The 17,998-nt window shown below is 43.4% G+C and overlaps 1 protein-coding gene across 2 annotated transcripts in view; it reads left to right on the top strand.

The window, feature by feature from the left end:
* Nucleotides 1-17,998, top strand: part of LOC126164039 (serine/threonine-protein kinase NLK) — a 436,819-nt gene that overhangs the window by 368,758 nt on the left and 50,063 nt on the right. For both annotated transcript variants that reach the window (XR_007535407.1, XM_049920206.1), the window contains exons 5-6: nucleotides 13,694-13,779; nucleotides 13,861-14,070. Coding sequence is in view for 1 of the 2 variants with exons in the window: in XM_049920206.1 (XP_049776163.1) it covers nucleotides 13,694-13,779; nucleotides 13,861-14,070 (296 nt within the window). In the remaining variant the exon portion in view is untranslated. The remainder of the gene's footprint in view (nucleotides 1-13,693; nucleotides 13,780-13,860; nucleotides 14,071-17,998) is intronic.

Here is a 17,998-nt window from a genome sequence, read left to right as displayed (position 1 = left end):
AACATTAGTCTGGTCCATGCCACGTCGTGTTGCGGCACTTCTGCGTGCTTGCGGAGCCCTACACAGTATTGGACAGGTGTACCAGTTTCTTCGGCTCTTCAGTGTATCTGTAATATGCTCTATGTCAACATGCAGACGGTAGTTGTTTTTCGATATATCGGAAGAGAGAGACACGGTACAATCTTATAGGGGGTTCTGTTATATGGAGTAGTGTGACTGGTTGAAGTCTGGATGCTGCAAAATAACGACGAGTGTTCTTGCGGGTGCTGAACGACTGATTGGTGTCGGTATTTTTTCATCTGAAATGAATGTAGTTCCTCGTGCATAACAGTTCGTAATTTGAACTACCCCGATTTTGTTCATAAAACTAAGAGAAATCGACCTATCTGTTCCCATGAAATCACAACTGTTTTTATTATTATTATTATTATTATTATTATTATTGTCACAGTTGCGTGTTTAAACATATGTTTTACCGCAAGTCCTGTGTTATTTCATACTTAATAGCCTGTAATTATAATGTAGACAGCAGTTGAACCTTAGCTCCCTGCGGAACCTAGAAATGGTAGTGTTGTGCCCAACATTTGAGTAAGTTACATGAAACACTATGTTCTGTAATGATTAAATTGGTTACAAAACTAGTATGCAAGAATCTGTTGCTCTTGCGAATGATAGTCTGCTGGATTTGGATTGTTTGTTTAAGTACGGGTGGCAGAAACTTTAAACGCATGTCGGTAGAGAAACGTCACGGAGCGAAAATGTCAAATGAGAGCATGCAGATGGTATTTGTTTTCAATGTATCAGAGGAATCTTACAGGGCTCTCTACTAGATGGCATTAGGAGGTTCTATTACAAGAGATGGTCTCACGATTTGTTTCGTAAACGCCAGTGCAATATAGTATCACATTGGTGAAATGGGACATATCACAGTGTGCAAAACAACAATGTCATCAAGAATTATAGCTTGTTGTTAACGTAAAACGATCGTGTTTCTTCAGACATGCGAGCAAATGGCACGAAAGGCTGTATTCTGCAATGTTATTTCACGTGGCTGAAATGTTTTTAATACTCACGTGTGTCACAGTTTATTTATAGACACTGATTTGAACGCGAGGGATGCTCTGAAACCGTGCAATTTTTTCCGTCACGCAGATAGAAATCGCATAACAGATATTTCATCTTCGAAGTTTAAAGTCTCTCTTTTTTCTATACTGTGTTGAATGTTTCAAAATAACGAGGACATTCTGCAGTGATCGGTAGTTTTCGCAGCAAAATAGTGGAAGTTTTTTTTCGGTTTTGCACAGACTGGAGATGTAAACGAGATGTGGAGCCCCACTTCTGCAGTTTTCTCATCTGTGATTGGCGGCGGTGCTGTAGATCTTTTGTTTTTCATTCCTAGGGGCCATAGGGGGAGAGAGAGCGAGAGAGAGAGAGAGAGAGAGAGAGAGAGAGAGAGAGATGCAATTTGTATCCTTTGGTTCAACATAAAGATTATACCGATTTTGCTCATAAAACTAAAAGGAAATGGACTACGCCTATTTTCGTGGAAACAGGACATTTCTTATCGTCGCGATCACGTTTTCTTTTTTAATAGGTGCTCGCTTATAAGTGGTGTGTTGACATTAAATACAGGTGTTCTCCAACGCAGAATGGCGTGCACTTGTGGGCGGAGCTGCCGGAGGCATACGGGTGGAGTGGCTCATAGTGCGGCACGAGTCGTCCTCGGGTTAGCCGTCATTTACGTCACTTTGTCGTGTAGCCTGCCGGTGTCGCAGCCGGTTGTGTATGTCAGCATCGTTGGCGCAGACCAACTGCCTGGACCACCCAGCCACATGCTCCGCCTGGGACGCGTTGGACTGAAGACTCTTCTCCCGGATACGGCGGGCGCCTGCGGCCAGCAGCGGTAGCAGCTGTCTGTTTGAAAAAGCATTCTCCAGAATTTCTTGGTGTTCCAGTCTTTCCGAGAAATACTTTTAACAGCGTGCGGGAGGCCGAAGTTCCGCAGACTAGAGACAGTTTATCTCTGCCACCACATGGATCTTTTTGTGGACATCAGTGACAAGATGGAACAGGCTACAGTGGGGGGAGCGAGGGACGAGGAGAGGCAAGAGTAGCTCTAAGTTGGTTAGTTCGTGACAGCACATCGATGAGAAGCCAAGTGCAACTGCCATCCCTCTCTCCTGGTGCAGTCTTTTAGGAAGACGATTTTCCCCAATCTCCAGTACGTGTGTTGCATTATCACCCGTTGATTACGAATGCTGTTTTTCTTTCTTTCTTCTCTCTCTCTCTCTCTCTCTCTCTCTCTCTCTCTCTCTCTCTCCTTTCCCGTTTTTTGCAGTTTCATTGTGTAATTAGAATTTCCATCAGTTGTGAACTTGCATTACCTGGGCTGCAGGGTGACTGGCGAGCAGTGCAGCGGGAGGCGTGACGTCAAGCAGCGGCAGACACAGTCCTGCGCTGTATGCTTACACTCCTCTCTGCCGGACACCAGCAGCTCTTCAGTTGAGAGAAATTCCCGACAAAAATAAAAATAATACCATCCACTCCAACGTTTTCCATCAGCTTGTAGGTGAAGGGTAGGATTTGAGTACGTGCGCTGCCAGTTTCGAGTTGTATTGTGAAATTTTTTGCTAGTAGGATAACACCAATTTATGATATCGTCAGTTCTTGAGCTGTATTGCGATTTTAGGTGCTCCTTGTTTGTGTTGCATAATTACGACCAATTTCTACTTCAGTTTTCCAATCGAAATAAATAAAGTACACTAACATAACCTTCCACTCCCGCATCTGGACAGTTTCCAGTGTTGGGAGTTGCACTTGAGTCTTCTGTACAAGTCCCGGGAAGGACACCCGGGTGGGGGATTGGGTGGGACGTCAGCGCAGCTGTGGGACAAGGAAATGATCGCCATTTTTGAAATTCCCGCCATTTTTTTAATTTCCCGCCATACGGTAGGATTGGGTGGGAATAGGGGCAGGGGGTGGAGACCCGCGTGCCGGCTGGGTAAGAACACATGACGTCATCTGGGGGAATTAATTGAATTAATTTGTATATCAGTTTGATATCAAGTGTACTCGGAACACCCTTGCCACACTCTGCCAGTCCCTTATGCATAAAATAATAACAGGATATTAGTGCAGCAGTAGTACTTTTATTTATTTGTTGTTTGTCATAGCTGTTGCATGAAAGTCAGTTGCCGTTTTATATGCTTATTGTACAACCTTTCAATATCACAATATTTTGTTGACTAGAACAGTATCGTAGTGTTTTGCAATGGGTGTTTGGTTCCAGAATCGAGAGGGATTTTCTGTGAACATTTTTATTTTTGCAATGTCGACACACACATGATACTTAGTGTTTGTAGTTTTTTTTTATTAAAACAGCAGCCAATGAGTCAATGAAACGTCTAGTACTGGTTACGTCTAACAACTTCTTTGATAGAATGGCGAAGCAGTTCTCAGTGCATCGCGATTGCTACCTAAAACTTTTTCTCAGAAAAGAAAGTGCAGTAGCCTCATTGAGGGTAAGCACTTGCGTCCTCTGTACCACTCCTCCCCCTTGCGGCACGTCCTGAACCCCCGCTCAGAACCAGCCAAGTTAAAATTGTCACTTGCCTTGTGCTTACTTCTGAACTCGCAGAAAATGGGAAACGTCAGGCTGTTAATACTTTTTGACAGACCAGTGTCGGTAATAATAATAATAATAATAATAATAATAATAATAATAGAAAGGCTGTTGCAAAGGAGCACGAGGATGTAAAGAGCAACTGATAATACATGCAAAGGTGACATATCAAGCTAAAACTAAACAAAGGTCGCTACACTACCAATACATTGATTACCAAAAAGCTTTTGATAGTGTACCCCACTCATGGTTACTACAAATATTGGAAATATACAAAGTAGATCCTAAGTTGATACAGTTCCTAAACATAGTAATGAAAAACTGGAAAACCACACTTAATATCCAAACATTCAAATAATATCACATCACAGTCAATACAGATTAAGCGTGGAATATACCAAGGAGGCTCATTAAGTCCTTTCTGGTTCTGCCTTGCTTTGAACCCACTATCCAACATGCTAAATAATACAAATTATGGATACAATATTACTGGAACATACCAACACAAAATCACACATTTGCTATACATGGATGATCTAAAACTACTGGCAGCAACAACTCAACCAATTACTAAATATAACCGAAATATTCAGCAATGATATAAATATGGCTTTTGGAACAGACAAATGTAAGAAAAATAGCATAGTCAAGGGAAAACACACTAAACAAGGAGATTACATATTGGATAACCACAGCGACTGCATAGAAGCGATGGAAAAAACAGATGCCTATAAATATCTAGTATACAGACAAAAATAGGAGTAGGTAATACAAATATTAAAGAAGAACTAAAAGAAAATATAGACAAAGACTAACAAAAATACTGAAAACAGAATTGACAGCAAGAAACAAGACAAAAGCTATAAATACTTATGCTATACCAATATTGACCTACTCATTTGGAGTAGTGAAATGGAGTAACACAGACCTAGAAGCACTCAATACACTTACACGATCACAATGCCACAAATATAGAATACACCACATACATTCAGCAACAGAAAGATTCACATTAAGCAGAAAGGAAGGAGGAAGGGGATTTATCGACATAAATAACCTACATTATGGACAGGTAGACAATTTAAGAAAATTCTTTATAGAACGAGCAGAAACTAGCAAAATACACAAAGCAATCACTCATATAAATACATCGGCTACACCACTGCAATTTCATAACCACTTCTACAACCCTTTAGATCACATAACATCAACAGATACGAAGAAAGTAAATTGGAAAAAGAAAACACTACATGGCAAGCACCCGTATCATCTAACACAGCCACACATCGATCAAGGCGCATCCAGCACATGGCTAAGAAAAGACAATATATACAGTGAGACGGGAGGATTCACCAGATATTACAGCAAGCATATTATTAAAGATCCCAATACTACAACAGATAAATGCAGACTTTGCAAACAACAAATAGAAATAATAGATCACATCACAAGCGGATGTACAATACTAGCAAAAATAATACATCAACAGCTTGCCTTACAACATAAACTTATAAAACAACACGTTCCCACATACAAGTATGCACCACAACATGTACTGGAGAATGATGAATATAAATTATACTGGAACAGAACCATTATAACAGATAAAACACCACCACATAACAAACCTGACATCACACTCACCAATAAAAAGAAGAAATTAACACAACTAATCGAAATATCCAATACAACAAATTTACAAAAGAAAACAGGAGAAAAAATTGAAAAATACATCCAACTGGCTGAGGAAGTCAAGGACATGTGACATCAGGATAAAGTTGACATTATACCAATTATACATAAACTACAGGAGCCATACCACACAATATCCACAGCTACGTCCAAACTTATATATACAACTACAGAAATCCGTAATTATTGATACATGTTCAATCACCCGAAAGCTCCTAAATGCAATATAACATATTCCGTACAGTTAAAAGGAAGTCACGCTTGATCAAGGTCCGTGTCACTTTCCATTTTTGACCAGACATAACGTCTGAGCAAATAAAGAAATAATAATAATAATAATTTTCGTGTCCGCCATGTGGAGCATCTTGATGCACATTCTGTAACTGTGGTGTTGGTTTTAATAAAATGTCGGCACCTGTTGCGCTTTTCTTTTTATTTTGTAAACCACGAACTGATTTGGCCCAGAAGACCATTATGCTGCCTTGAGAGAACACAGGATGACGCAATAATGATACTGTGTCGGCCCCGAAGCAATGTAGTAGCCATTACGAACTTACACTTGTGTTGTGCCAACAGTTAGTTATTTCGTTTGTTGTTGCGAAGTCTATTCTGAATCAATTTCCTGTCTATTGCGGGAACTACCAACAGCTTGGAGAAGTCAGATATTTTCGTGATATATTTAAGCGTAATGATGTTTGTTTCATTTGTTCAGTGGGAGGACTGTGTGAAAACTGTTTATACTTTCCTTCCACAAGCTGTAAACTCCACCACATTGTCACCCTTTAATGCTAGTATTCGAAAATAAAATGTAATGATTGGTGAGTTACGTAAAAAGTTTTACATTCTTTCGAAATAGTGTTAACAGTAATGAACTTGAGTTACTGGAGTGAAACAGAATCCCATCTTTCTGAGATCCGTCAGAAAATTCGATTTTACCTTTCAGGGGGTAGTGCAAGGCCCACATAGCGATACGGAAGCGGAAAGCAATCCGAATCGCGTGGCCGTGAGCTTCCAGTCGAGAAAATGACACGATAGTTCGTATTCTTGCTTTACGAAACACAAATACTAGATGATAATATTTTTCATTTATACTTTACGGCGGGTTTGGTATATGGTTAAAGTATATTTGTTTGTAAAACCCAATATTTCAATTTCGACCGTATGGCTGTTATCGAGTGGAAATTGTGTTCCTGATTACGATCTTCTCTTGTGTATTGCACTGTTTGAATTGCATTGTAAATAAGTTGCTCTTACTCCGCACAGTTTTTGCTCTCATGCGTAATATTGGGTGGAGTAAATGTTGCCATTTCTGTTTTTGTTTTGTATGAAACAGAATCTGGTTTCGTCGGATGGTACTCTTGCTTATCAGTCCGCGTGACCTGCTCCACTTAAATGCATTGTAACTATGTTGCTCGCATTCTACGTCGTGTTTGTTTCTGTCCGCTTTTTTACTCTCGCATTTAATGGAGGCCACCGAAATTTTCATTGACTTGTGCTGTTTGTAGTACCTGTTAACTTTCCATGAAAACTTTTAAGTGGCTGCTGTCGCATTTGCACATTCGCAAGGCAGAATGCTCTAGTCGACTGGATTACAAACCGTACTCGTCACCGACACCCATAGTCTGCGAGTCTGTGTCAGTGGCAAGATGCAGTACCGTCCAGGGTAGAATTACATACTCATTTCGTTCCGAGGTGTAATAAACTTGAATATCGATACTGTCAGAACCTGCTGACACAAGAGTTCTCCATTAAATGCGAGAAACTACGGAGAACAGATGCAAACAAAAATAAAATAGAACGAAAGCAATATACTTAACATGCATTTAAATCGAGCAGTTCACAGAAAGATTAGTAAGTAGTAACAAATACACGAAAGTCCACATAGCACCACATGACTAAAGTCAGCTCTGTTTTGTATGAGATAAAATAAAATACGTAATAGTTTACCCCACCCAATATTGCAGATGGGAGCAAAAATTAAGCAGAAAACGAGCGACTTAAATACAATGCAGTTGAAGGTCTACGATACACACGAGAAGTCGGTATCAGCAGCACAGTGTTGTGAAACCAGCTTCTGATCACTACGAAACGGAAACATAGGACCGGGCAAACTATAATCGCGTTCGAACGCGCCTATATGGCGCAGCGTTCGATACTCGACTCTCCCAATCTCCTCCGATAAATGCGTGGAATCCTCTCATCTCCGACGCTCAAATCGAAGACGACGCTGAGTTCACCGAGGTTAATCGTCCCTTACCGAGTTACACACGTTTTACATTCTCGTATACTTTCTCTCTCTGCTCGACCTCTGCTTGTGACGTTGCTGCCACGTACACCGCTCTGTCGTCGAATCGGATGAAGATAAACCTACGACTGAAGATCACACCAGCTCGCTCTCTGACCTATCTTCCGATTCGTGGTGAATTCTACCCCATCACACCACTTTCTGTTGCTATCGGTGTTATCTATATTAAATGACCAGAATTCTTTCCCTTTCACGTCACTGCCCGCCCGCCACATAAAAGACGACTGTTTGCATTTCCCTTTTCAGATTATCTGGCTTTCCCACCATATTTAGAATTGATACATTCCACGCTCCAATTCTTAGAATGTTACGCTTTCGTCAGTTGACAAATCTTTTTCTCACGATTACCTCCGCTTTGGCTGTGCCCTCCCGAGACACGAGTGGGAAACGAATGTGGAATCTTTGCCAATGGAGAGATAATCGAGGCACTTGACCTACGGTCATATAGTACGTCTCTTTCGTGCAGTCGTTTCCTTTTGCCTTCTGCATCTCAGTGTCATCGATCGTTGCCTATTCTTGCTCTGTGAGTCAGTTTCGCACCCCGAGGGCAAGAGGGTGGCCTGGCACTGCATCTGCTGCTCTGCCTCGTTCGAAAAGCCATCGGCAGAGCGAGGGTGACTCCTCGTACTGATATTCTTTGGGCGCAGTTGCTGATAAATAGTACTCGTAATCTAATCAGTGCTTTGAATGTAAACTGGAACCCAGAGTCAAATACGCTACTCCCAGAACACGGTGAACGAATTCGGCACTCGGACTCTACTTTGCAAATGTGCAAATGCCGTTAAGGAGTGGCGTGCGCCCGTTCTCCCGTGTGGGCTGCAGCGTGTGGCCAGCTCTGGGTGCACTCGGAACGTCTTCGATAACTCTACCCGCACCGGTGTGTCTGTCTTCTGGATCGCGTCTGTAGAGCTCTGCTTCCGTTACTGTAAATTCTTTTGTCAACATGAGAGGGAAAATAGCCCAACAGCTGACTGCCCCACATTGATTGGCTCGAAAAGTGTCATCACTGAGTGCTCCTAGCAAAGCATTTTACGATTTCTCTTTCCTTCTCTCCACTGCCCGATTGCTTCGAACAAAGATTTTGTATTATTTCTCGCAATATTTAAGGCGACTCGTGAGACTCGTACTGTAAAATCTTCGAACGGCGATACCATCTCTACTCGTCGAGATCAGGAAGTGTCGTACGTTGCCGTAGTCGGTGACTGACACTGTTAGGAGAGTTTTGTTCGTGTAATCAATTCCTGCGTTCGAACCACGTTGTGTCGAGAGAGGTAACACCTCCTTAAGAGACTGGCCACGTCGTCATTGCTGACTCAACCCTTTACACGTGCCAGAACTCGTCACCAGGTTCAGAAACTAACAGCTGCGTGACAGAATTAACTTGATTCTCATACTAAAACTGAAGGCATAATGCAAACAAAATAATTTTTAAAATTCTCTCTCCCGTGTAAGTTGCAAACTGTGGAATAATTTGTGTATCTTTACTAATTTCCGTTGTCGCAATGGAAGCGCACACACTCTCTCGAGGAACTTTCGTAAGGTCGTAGGTAACTGGTAGACCTAGTGTGTAGAATGACAGGTCCAGTGACACAGTATTTGCCCTAATTTAAATTGCGCTATTTTCTCTAAATTTGGCATTTCGCAAAAATTTGTTCTATTGTTATCTTGATATTTATAGAACCACACATTCTGCTGTTAGACGTAGCCAAATTAACTCTCTGTACTCTTTGAGTAACTGAAAAGTGTGTAATGCAAAACTTCTCGTGCTCTTTTTTAAAAAAAGTGTAGGCAATACATAAGCATGCAGTACGCACATTGTACTCGAGCTGCAAAACTAAGATAAACACATCGTGATGGGAAGATATGTTAAATAAGGGAAAGGCAACCAATCACCTATAGCGGACCAATACGTGGTGCACAGAAACACCTAAAAGAAAACATTAGCGAGTGCAGGCTTTCTCGGCGAATTTCATATGTGAAGTCTTCACGGGTTGTCAGCCGAGTAGCATCGTCGTCTCGTAGCGACGTTTCGATGGAATGCATCTCCGTCATCTTCAGGCGACGATGCTACTCGGCTGACACCCCGTGAAGACTTCGTATAGAAAACATTAGCCTTTCAATTCTCGGTCTTTTTTCTAAAAGGTGCACACATTCACATGCAACTATACAAACATCCAAACGTGCCCACACACCGAAGTGGAGGAGCACGTTAAGGTGTCTGTGCGGTGTGCTTTTACTGGAAAAGGACCGAGCCGAGATGTCAAAGCCTAATGTGAATATTGATTTTTGTTACGTGTTTCTGTGTGCCTCTGGTCGGTCTGCTGTAGGCGGATGGCTGCCCTTCACTTGGTTTGTGTACCATTAAATTCCACCATATATAACAATGATGCACCTACCATTTCCACTGATGACGTAGTCAGTGACCGTAAGGCAGTTGTACCAACCATGAAAACAAGTGTGACAACATAATGGCAATCTAGATTTAAGTTTTCTTAAGGTTTCCTTAGATAAGCATCCAAATGCCAACATGGTTCCACCACGGTATTTGTAGGCAGTTTTCCTACCTCATCAATATCCATTTAAGCTAGTGCCTCATAGAGCTCATTAAAGACATTGTACAAACTCAGATTCACACACACACACACACACACACACACACACACACACACACACACAAAGTGCAACTCGCACACACGACTGAAACCACAACACACAGTCGTGTCTACGAGTTGCGTTTTTGTAGAGAGAGAGAGAGAGAGAGAGAGAGAGAGAGAGAGAGAGACTGTGTGTGTGTGTGTGTGTGTGTGTGTGTGTGTGTTGTTAACAATGGCCAAGAGCTAAGAGCTATAATTGTGAGAATCTTTTTGTTGTGCCTATCTGTGACTCAGCATATCTGCTATATGGTGAGTAGCAACTTTCCTTCCCTGATATTGGAGAATGTACTTGATAAATATGCACTTAGAACCATTCTTGATGCGTGGAATCCTCCATAGTGTAATGTCACTGCAAAGAAACTTCTGGGAAAAAAAAGAAAGAAAAAAATGCATGATAGGTGTTAAAACAAAGCATGGGACTGTAGATAGGGACATGCTGAATGAAACAAAATTGGCTACCAAGAAGACAAAGTGTGGAGCCTGCAAGGACTAGTATAGGAGAAATTCTGGTCATGTGTAAAAGCTGTTGGTGGCACCAGAGTTAGTGCCCACACACCCGAGGATGAAACTGAGGGCAGTAAAGCAAAAGAAGAAAGAAGCAGATGTACTGCCGTAGCATAATTCTTTCACCACTGCAAAGATGAGTGATGTCGTTGTTACTGTCAGTAGTGTGAATACCTGTTAGATTCTGTACAGAATTTGAAGCTGAGTTAGCTTCCATTGTAATTATAATACACCATAGGTCCCTTGAACGAAGAACAGAGCACAGTGATTGGAAAAAAAAGCAAAGGCCATATTGATCAGTCAGAAGGTTAACAGAAGTTACCCACAAACCTACTATCTAATCTCATTGACATTCCTCTGTTGTGGAGTCATAGAATGTAGTCTGAAGTAGAACATAATGAAGTATATCAAACAGAGCGACCTTCTCCGTACTGTGACCACCGTGGATTCCGAGGACGCAGATCGTGTGACTTAGTTTGTGCTTTCCCACTGAACACCAGTAAGCTATGGCTCAAAGCAATTAGGTAGATGGTTTCTGAAAAGCATTTGATTCAGTATAGTGCCAATTTTTACTATCAAAACTACAGTTACATGTGGTATCAAATAAAATTTGGGGCTGGGTTGAAGATTTTTCAGCAGGGAGGCTGGAGCATGTTATCTTGGATAGAGAACCAGTGAGAGATGGAAAAGTAACTTCAAGTAAGTTTGCTGGGGGCTTTGTTGATCATGTTGTATGTTGGTGACCGGGCAGAGACTATTAATAGCAACCTCAGACTTTTTACAGAGGATGAAGCTATCTATAATGAAGCATTGTGATAAAAATTGCAGGAATATCAAGCCAATTCTTGGTAAGATTTCAAAGTTGCCAAAAGATTGGCAACTTGCATTAAATGTGCAGAAATGTAAAATTATGCATTTCTCAAAAGGCAGGAATGTAATACAGGGTGATTCAAAGTTCAGAGATGTTCAATATGGCCCCCTCCAGACACTCGAGCAATATCAACCCGATACTCCAACTCGTTCCACACTCTCTGTAGCATATCAGGCGTAACAGTTTGGATAGCTGCTGTTATTTCTCGTTTCACATCATCAATGGTGGCTGGGAGAGGTGGCCGAAACACCATATCCTTAACATACCCCCATAAGGAAAAATCGCAGGGGGTAAGATTAGGGCTACTTGGAGGCCAGTGATGAAGTGCTCTGTCACGGGCTGCCTGGCGGCCGATCCATCGCCTCGGGTAGTTGACGTTCAGGTAGTTACGGACAGATAAGTGCCAATGTGGTGGCGCTCCATCCTGCTGAAATATGTCCAGTTACAGTAGCACCTTCGAAGAAAAAGGGACCAAAAACTTTATTGGCTGAAATGGCACAGAAAACGTTCACTTTAGGCTTCATTACTAAACACAATCTTTGAAACGAAATATTCATCTGTTTCCATTTGAGCAAGGATAAAATCACAGAAATCGATTCTTTTAATCTTATCAGCTGCAGACAGTGCTTGAACCAATTTCAGACGATAAGGTTTCATAACTAACCTTTTTCGTAGGACTCTCCATACAGTTGATTGTGGAATTTGCAGCTCTCTGCTAGCTCTGCGAGTCGATTTTCCTGGGCTGCGAACAAATGCTTGCTGGATGCGTGCTACATTTTCATCACTCGTTCTCGGCCGTCCAGAACTTTTCCCTTTGCACAAACACCCATTCTCTGTAAACTGTTTATACCAACGTTTAATACACCACCTATCAGGAGGTTTAACACCATACTTCGTTCGAAATGCACGCTGAACAACTGTCGTCGATTCACTTTTGCCGTACTCAATAACACAAAAAGCTTTCTGTTGAGCGGTCGCCATCTTAGCATCAACTGACGCTGACGCCTAGTCAACAGCGCCTCAAGCGAACAAATGTACAACTAAATGAAACTTTATAACTCCCTTAATTCGCCGACAAATAGTGCTTAGCTCTGCCTTTTGTCGCTGCAGAGTTTTAAATTCCTAAAGTTGTGGTATTCTTTTTGAATCACCCTGTATATTGGCTACATTATTATCATTCACAGTTAAAGTCGGCCACTTCATGCAAATACCTGAGTGTAACATTTTGCAGGGATACAAAATGGAATGATCCATAAGTACGGCAGGTGGCAGACTTGAAGTTCATTGGCAGAATACTCAGAAAATGTAGTCAGTACACAAATGCCATTGGTTAGAAATCACTTGTGCATCCTGTTTTAGCGTATTGCTGAACTGTGTACAGCTAACAGGGACATGGAATGTGTACAAAGAAGGGCAGCATGCACAGCCACAATTTGTGTGATTCACAGGATACTATCACTGAAATGCTAGAAATCTTAACTGGCACACATTCGAAGATAGACGGAAAAGCATATTTGCAGAATTTCAAGAATTTAGAGGAATTCTTCTGCCATTTAAATACCATAGCATAGGGATTCTGGAGATAAGATTATACTAATTATAGCATGCATAGAGGCATTTAACTATCAGCCTTCCTGCACTCCATTTGTGGTTGATACAAGAAGACACCATAGTACCCTTTGTTGTGTACTCCATCAGATCTACACTAAACATCCATATTATACATTTAAAATGGCACACACAGAGGATTAGCACACTAATTGAGATCTGCTTTAGTTAGGTTGTAGCTGTGATTGCCCTAGTGCATTTGCCAATTGATACAGCCAATTAGTACTTGTGTAAACTGAGTGTGCCAAGTATGTAGCTTTATCTTTTCTTTCACACCAGTTTTCAGCAGGGGAACAATAACTTAAGTCAAAATAGGTCTGATGAAATGTCTTGTTTACAAGCAACTGAATGAACAGTTAATTATACTTTAATACAAAATTGAAGTACAATCTTGTTTTAAAACTGTGCACTCATACTTTCTTCGGTTTTGTTCGAAGGTCTGAAATACCTGCATTCTGCACGCATCTTGCACCGTGATATAAAACCGGGGAACCTACTTGTCAACAGCAATTGTGTCCTCAAGGTACGATCCTACTACTTTCCAATTTACGTTCAGTTCCACTTTTCTGGTGTCGCAGTTTATTGACTTGTTACCTTTTGACAGATCTGCGACTTCGGGTTGGCACGCGTAGAGGAGCCAGACCAGTCGAAGCACATGACTCAGGAGGTGGTGACGCAGTACTACCGGGCGCCTGAAATACTGATGGGCGCGCGACACTACTCCGCTGCCGTAGATGTCTGGAGCGTCGGCTGCATCTTCGGGGAGCTTCTTGGGCGACGCATCCTCTTTCAAGCGCAGAGCCCAGTCCAACAGGTAAACCACTAGTGGTCTGCGATGTGCACTTCTCGCTCGATGACACCGAGGAGTTGTGTCGAGCAGCTAACTCCAAATTGAATGACTCTAGATTATATTCCCCCTAGAGGGCCCACAGTCGTTTTGTGGGTACGTGTGTGGTGTGCACGGGGCCCCGAGCTATTGCAGTCTCCTTTCCTTCCCTTTCCTTTGAAGGCTGCATTACCATCCCTGTTCCTCTTCCTCCCTCCCCTTACTCCTTCGTCCCTGCCCCCTCTTTTTCCAATTAGTGGACTTCTTTATGTCGACTTGGCTATCCTCCTGGCTTTGTTTTGGTCTGTGCTATTGTTTAGTTTGCTGTTTCCATCTCCTGTTTGGCATTTTTAGCCCCCTTGGGGTTTGACCTCCATTTCCAAAAATTTTCCATTCAGTGTGAGCCATTTGGGGACGAACTCCCTACCTAGCTTCCGTGGTGCAGCTTCCTCTCCCCCTCCTCTCCCCTCCCCTCCCCTCCCCTTTCCCTTTGCACCCTGGCCCCCTCCTGCTAGGTCACCAGCACAGTAGCCAGTCCGTGTGGTAGGGCTGTTAATACCCACTTGGCTGAACTCCCAGAAACCACAAGGATCAAACTGCTGGTACCTGAGTTGTTAATGCCTCGTGTATGCCCAGGAGTCGATGCTCATCGTTTTGGGGCACTAGAACTCCCGGCAATGGCCGCCGTGCCAGATGGCCCTTGCTGTGGCTGGGTGGCGCCCACGGGGCGAGCCCCTGATCGAAATGGGTGGTCCTAGGCCGGATGCCTTGCGCATGAAGCGACAGAAGCTTCACCATCCTGGACATTCTGTGGCTGTCTCTAACAGACGTGACACTCCTTCTTCTGATCCTTCGGCCTTCCCCTCCTTGGCCACCCCCTGGGAGGAGGGACAAACTCGCTGGCTTAGGTTGAAACCTTTCCCTCGGTACCTGGTTTGTACCAGGACGGATGGCGGAAGTTTTGCTGCGACCGAGCCTTTGTTTTTCGTGGAGACGATTGAAGATAAGTATGGCGAATTGAATTGATGAGTAAAATGCGGTCCGTTGCTTTGCTCATCAAGACATCTTCTGCCGCCCAATCTGACGCCCTGCGTGTTTCTGACCATCCTGGTGACGTCCCAGTCTGCGTCACGCCCCACCAATCTTTGAATTCAGTACAGGGCATTATTTTCCACCATGATCTTCTGCAAACTGACGAGGAGCTCCGTGCTAACCTCGAACGGCAGGGGGTTCATTTTATCCGCCATGTGCAGCGAGGCCCTCCAAACAATCGCATCGCTACAGGCGTCTTTATTCTGGTCTTCGAGGGGGATGTCCTCCCAGAGGTCAAGGTAATGGTGTATCGGTGTGATGTAAAACTTTACATTCCACCACCGGTGAGATGTTTTAAATACTTAAGGTTTGGACACATGTCTTCCTGCTGCACCACTGTTCCCCTCTGTGGTGACTATTGGCGCCCCCTCCATGAGGGGGCCTGTGCTCCCCCACCAGTGTGTGTAAATTGTAATGGGCAGCATTCTCCACGCTCACCTACATGCCCGGTGTTTCTGAAAGAAAGGAGGATTCCAGAGTACAAAACCTTAGATCGGCTCACCTACACTGAGGCTCGTCAAAAATACGACCGGCTCCATCCCATGTCTATGGCCTCTACTTTTGCTTCAATTACGTCCATTCCCCCTCCTACCGCCTCCTCTTCCCAGCCCCACCCCATTTGCCCCATGCCTTCAGTCTCCTCCTCCTCCTACCCCCTCTCCCACTTCCCCTCAGTACCCATACCTTCGGGTGCTCCCCCTCCCCCTCCTTTGGCAGCTGCTGGTACTGGAGCTCCCTCCCTGGACTCCTCTTCCTGGCACCCCCACGAAAGGCAATCTACTGCTCCACATCGGCAGCGTGAACCACGACCGGTGAGCGCCGAGATTGCCCATTGTAATTCCGTGCCTGCCCTCGCTGAAGTCTGCCCTTCTCTTCCTTCCCAAGAGAAGGAGCAGGAACGAGGGCGAGGCCCCTCTGGTACCCCCTGAGGTGCGGCCTTCCCCTCCTACAATTAATGAACCGACAGAGTCTGCACCCACCTATATGCATATTACCCCATCCTTATCGGTGACGGATAGCGACTCGGTGGTGTGACCGACTCCGGTCCGATCACTTCCACTTTGGACTTCGGCTCGAGAATCCTCCAGTGGAATTGAAACGGATATTTGCGTCACCTTCCAGAGTTGCAGCCCCCTTCTTTCCTTCTACTCTGCCGCTCGTATTGCGCTCCGGAGACCCGTTTTGTCAATTCTTACTCACCGACCCTTTGTGGGTTCCACTCTTTTTGTCGGAACCGAATTGGCCCCTTGCGGGCTTCTTGTGGAGTTTGCACCTCGGTCTGCAAGGACATTGTTAGTAAATGGGTTCCCCTCCGTACCACTCTGGAAGGTGTCCATCTGGCCACTCCCATCACAACCTGTAATCTCTACCTCCCACCTGGCAGGCAGCCCACACCCCATGCCCTCACCACCCTCCTTCAACAACTCCCTTCCTGTTATTAGGGGACTTCAATGCCCACAACCCTCTTTGGGTAGTCATATGACTACTGCCCTGGGCAGGACAGTTGAAGCTTTTCTGGCAGAGCTCGACCTCTGTTTACTAAACGCAGGCGCTCCCACACCCTTCAGTGCGGTGCACGGAACTTTCTCAACTGTTGACCTCCCCATCTGCAGTCCCGGCCTTCTCCCCTCCATTGAGTGTGGTGTCCATGATGACTTACGTGACAGCGGCCATTACCCGATTGTTTTGACCTTCCTTCAGTGTCTTTCACTCCGTCACCCTCCCAGGTGGGCCCTATCTAATGCTGGGGTGCCTTCTCCTCTGCTCCCGTCCCCTCTGTATTGCACACAACAGTGTTGATGAATCTACTCAGAGCTTGACTGCCTCCATCCTTTCAGCAGCTGTTTTTGCAATCCCTTCTTCTTCAGATTCCCCCCGCCGGAAGATGGTCTCTTGGTGGACTCCGGAAATTGCTTCGTAGAGTGGGTGTTAAACAGGGTTTCAAATCCCTTTCAAATAATGGTCAACAGATGTTCAACCACATTTGTATTCAGCTACCCATTTGATTATCTGTTGAAAGGAAAGTATCAGATCCCTAAAGAAAATCACCAATTTCATGTGGCTTTCTGTCGATGACAGACGCCGAAACTAATTATTTTATGAGTGTCTAGTGTTCTAGTTTATTCATTGAATTAAACACACAGAGCAAGACTACTTTAAAAAGCTGCACAAACAAAACAATTCCACAGATTAAGTTGACAACTGACTTGTATAATTGTACAACATGCACTACTACAACATAAGTAAAATTTCATTCATACCAATGGCATCTCTGTGTTTTGATAGTTTGTCTTTGTAAATAGAATAGTGTGCTGTGAGGGAAAAAGTACCAGTACACTACACAGCAGCTGTATTTACTCTGCTCTGTCCTGTGTCACAGTAATGATTACTTTGACGTCTTGTAGTTTCTCTAGCACTAATGCACCTTTTGTATGCATAGAATGATGCAAAACAATGTTACGGTTTGTTGGGAATCGCCAACTTTTTTTCAGAAATAGTACACACTTCTTTGAACACCAGTGCAGTTGTGGAAGTACAATAAACTTACATTCAAGAGAATAGATTCTAAACATCTGACAAAAAAGAAAATGAAACAGCTGTTTTGTACGTATAATCAAGAGTAAACCATTTTGGCTGGTAGCATTTTGAATGATTATACAAGGCCTATGAAGGCTAAAAGCTGTAGTGAAATGGACGCTTTGTACTTAGATGTAGCTTTTTAACTACAGCAAACGTTACAGTGATTTTAAAGTCAATGATACCCAATTTTTGAGACAGGTATGCATTTTGAAATTCTATGAAAGTGTATTTCCAAATATTTAAG

Source organism: Schistocerca cancellata, chromosome 1 (assembly GCF_023864275.1).
Source record: "Schistocerca cancellata isolate TAMUIC-IGC-003103 chromosome 1, iqSchCanc2.1, whole genome shotgun sequence".
NCBI lineage: Eukaryota > Metazoa > Arthropoda > Insecta > Orthoptera > Acrididae > Schistocerca > Schistocerca cancellata.
Note: the sequence above shows the minus strand (reverse complement) of the source record. Positions and strands in the feature narration are given on the sequence as shown.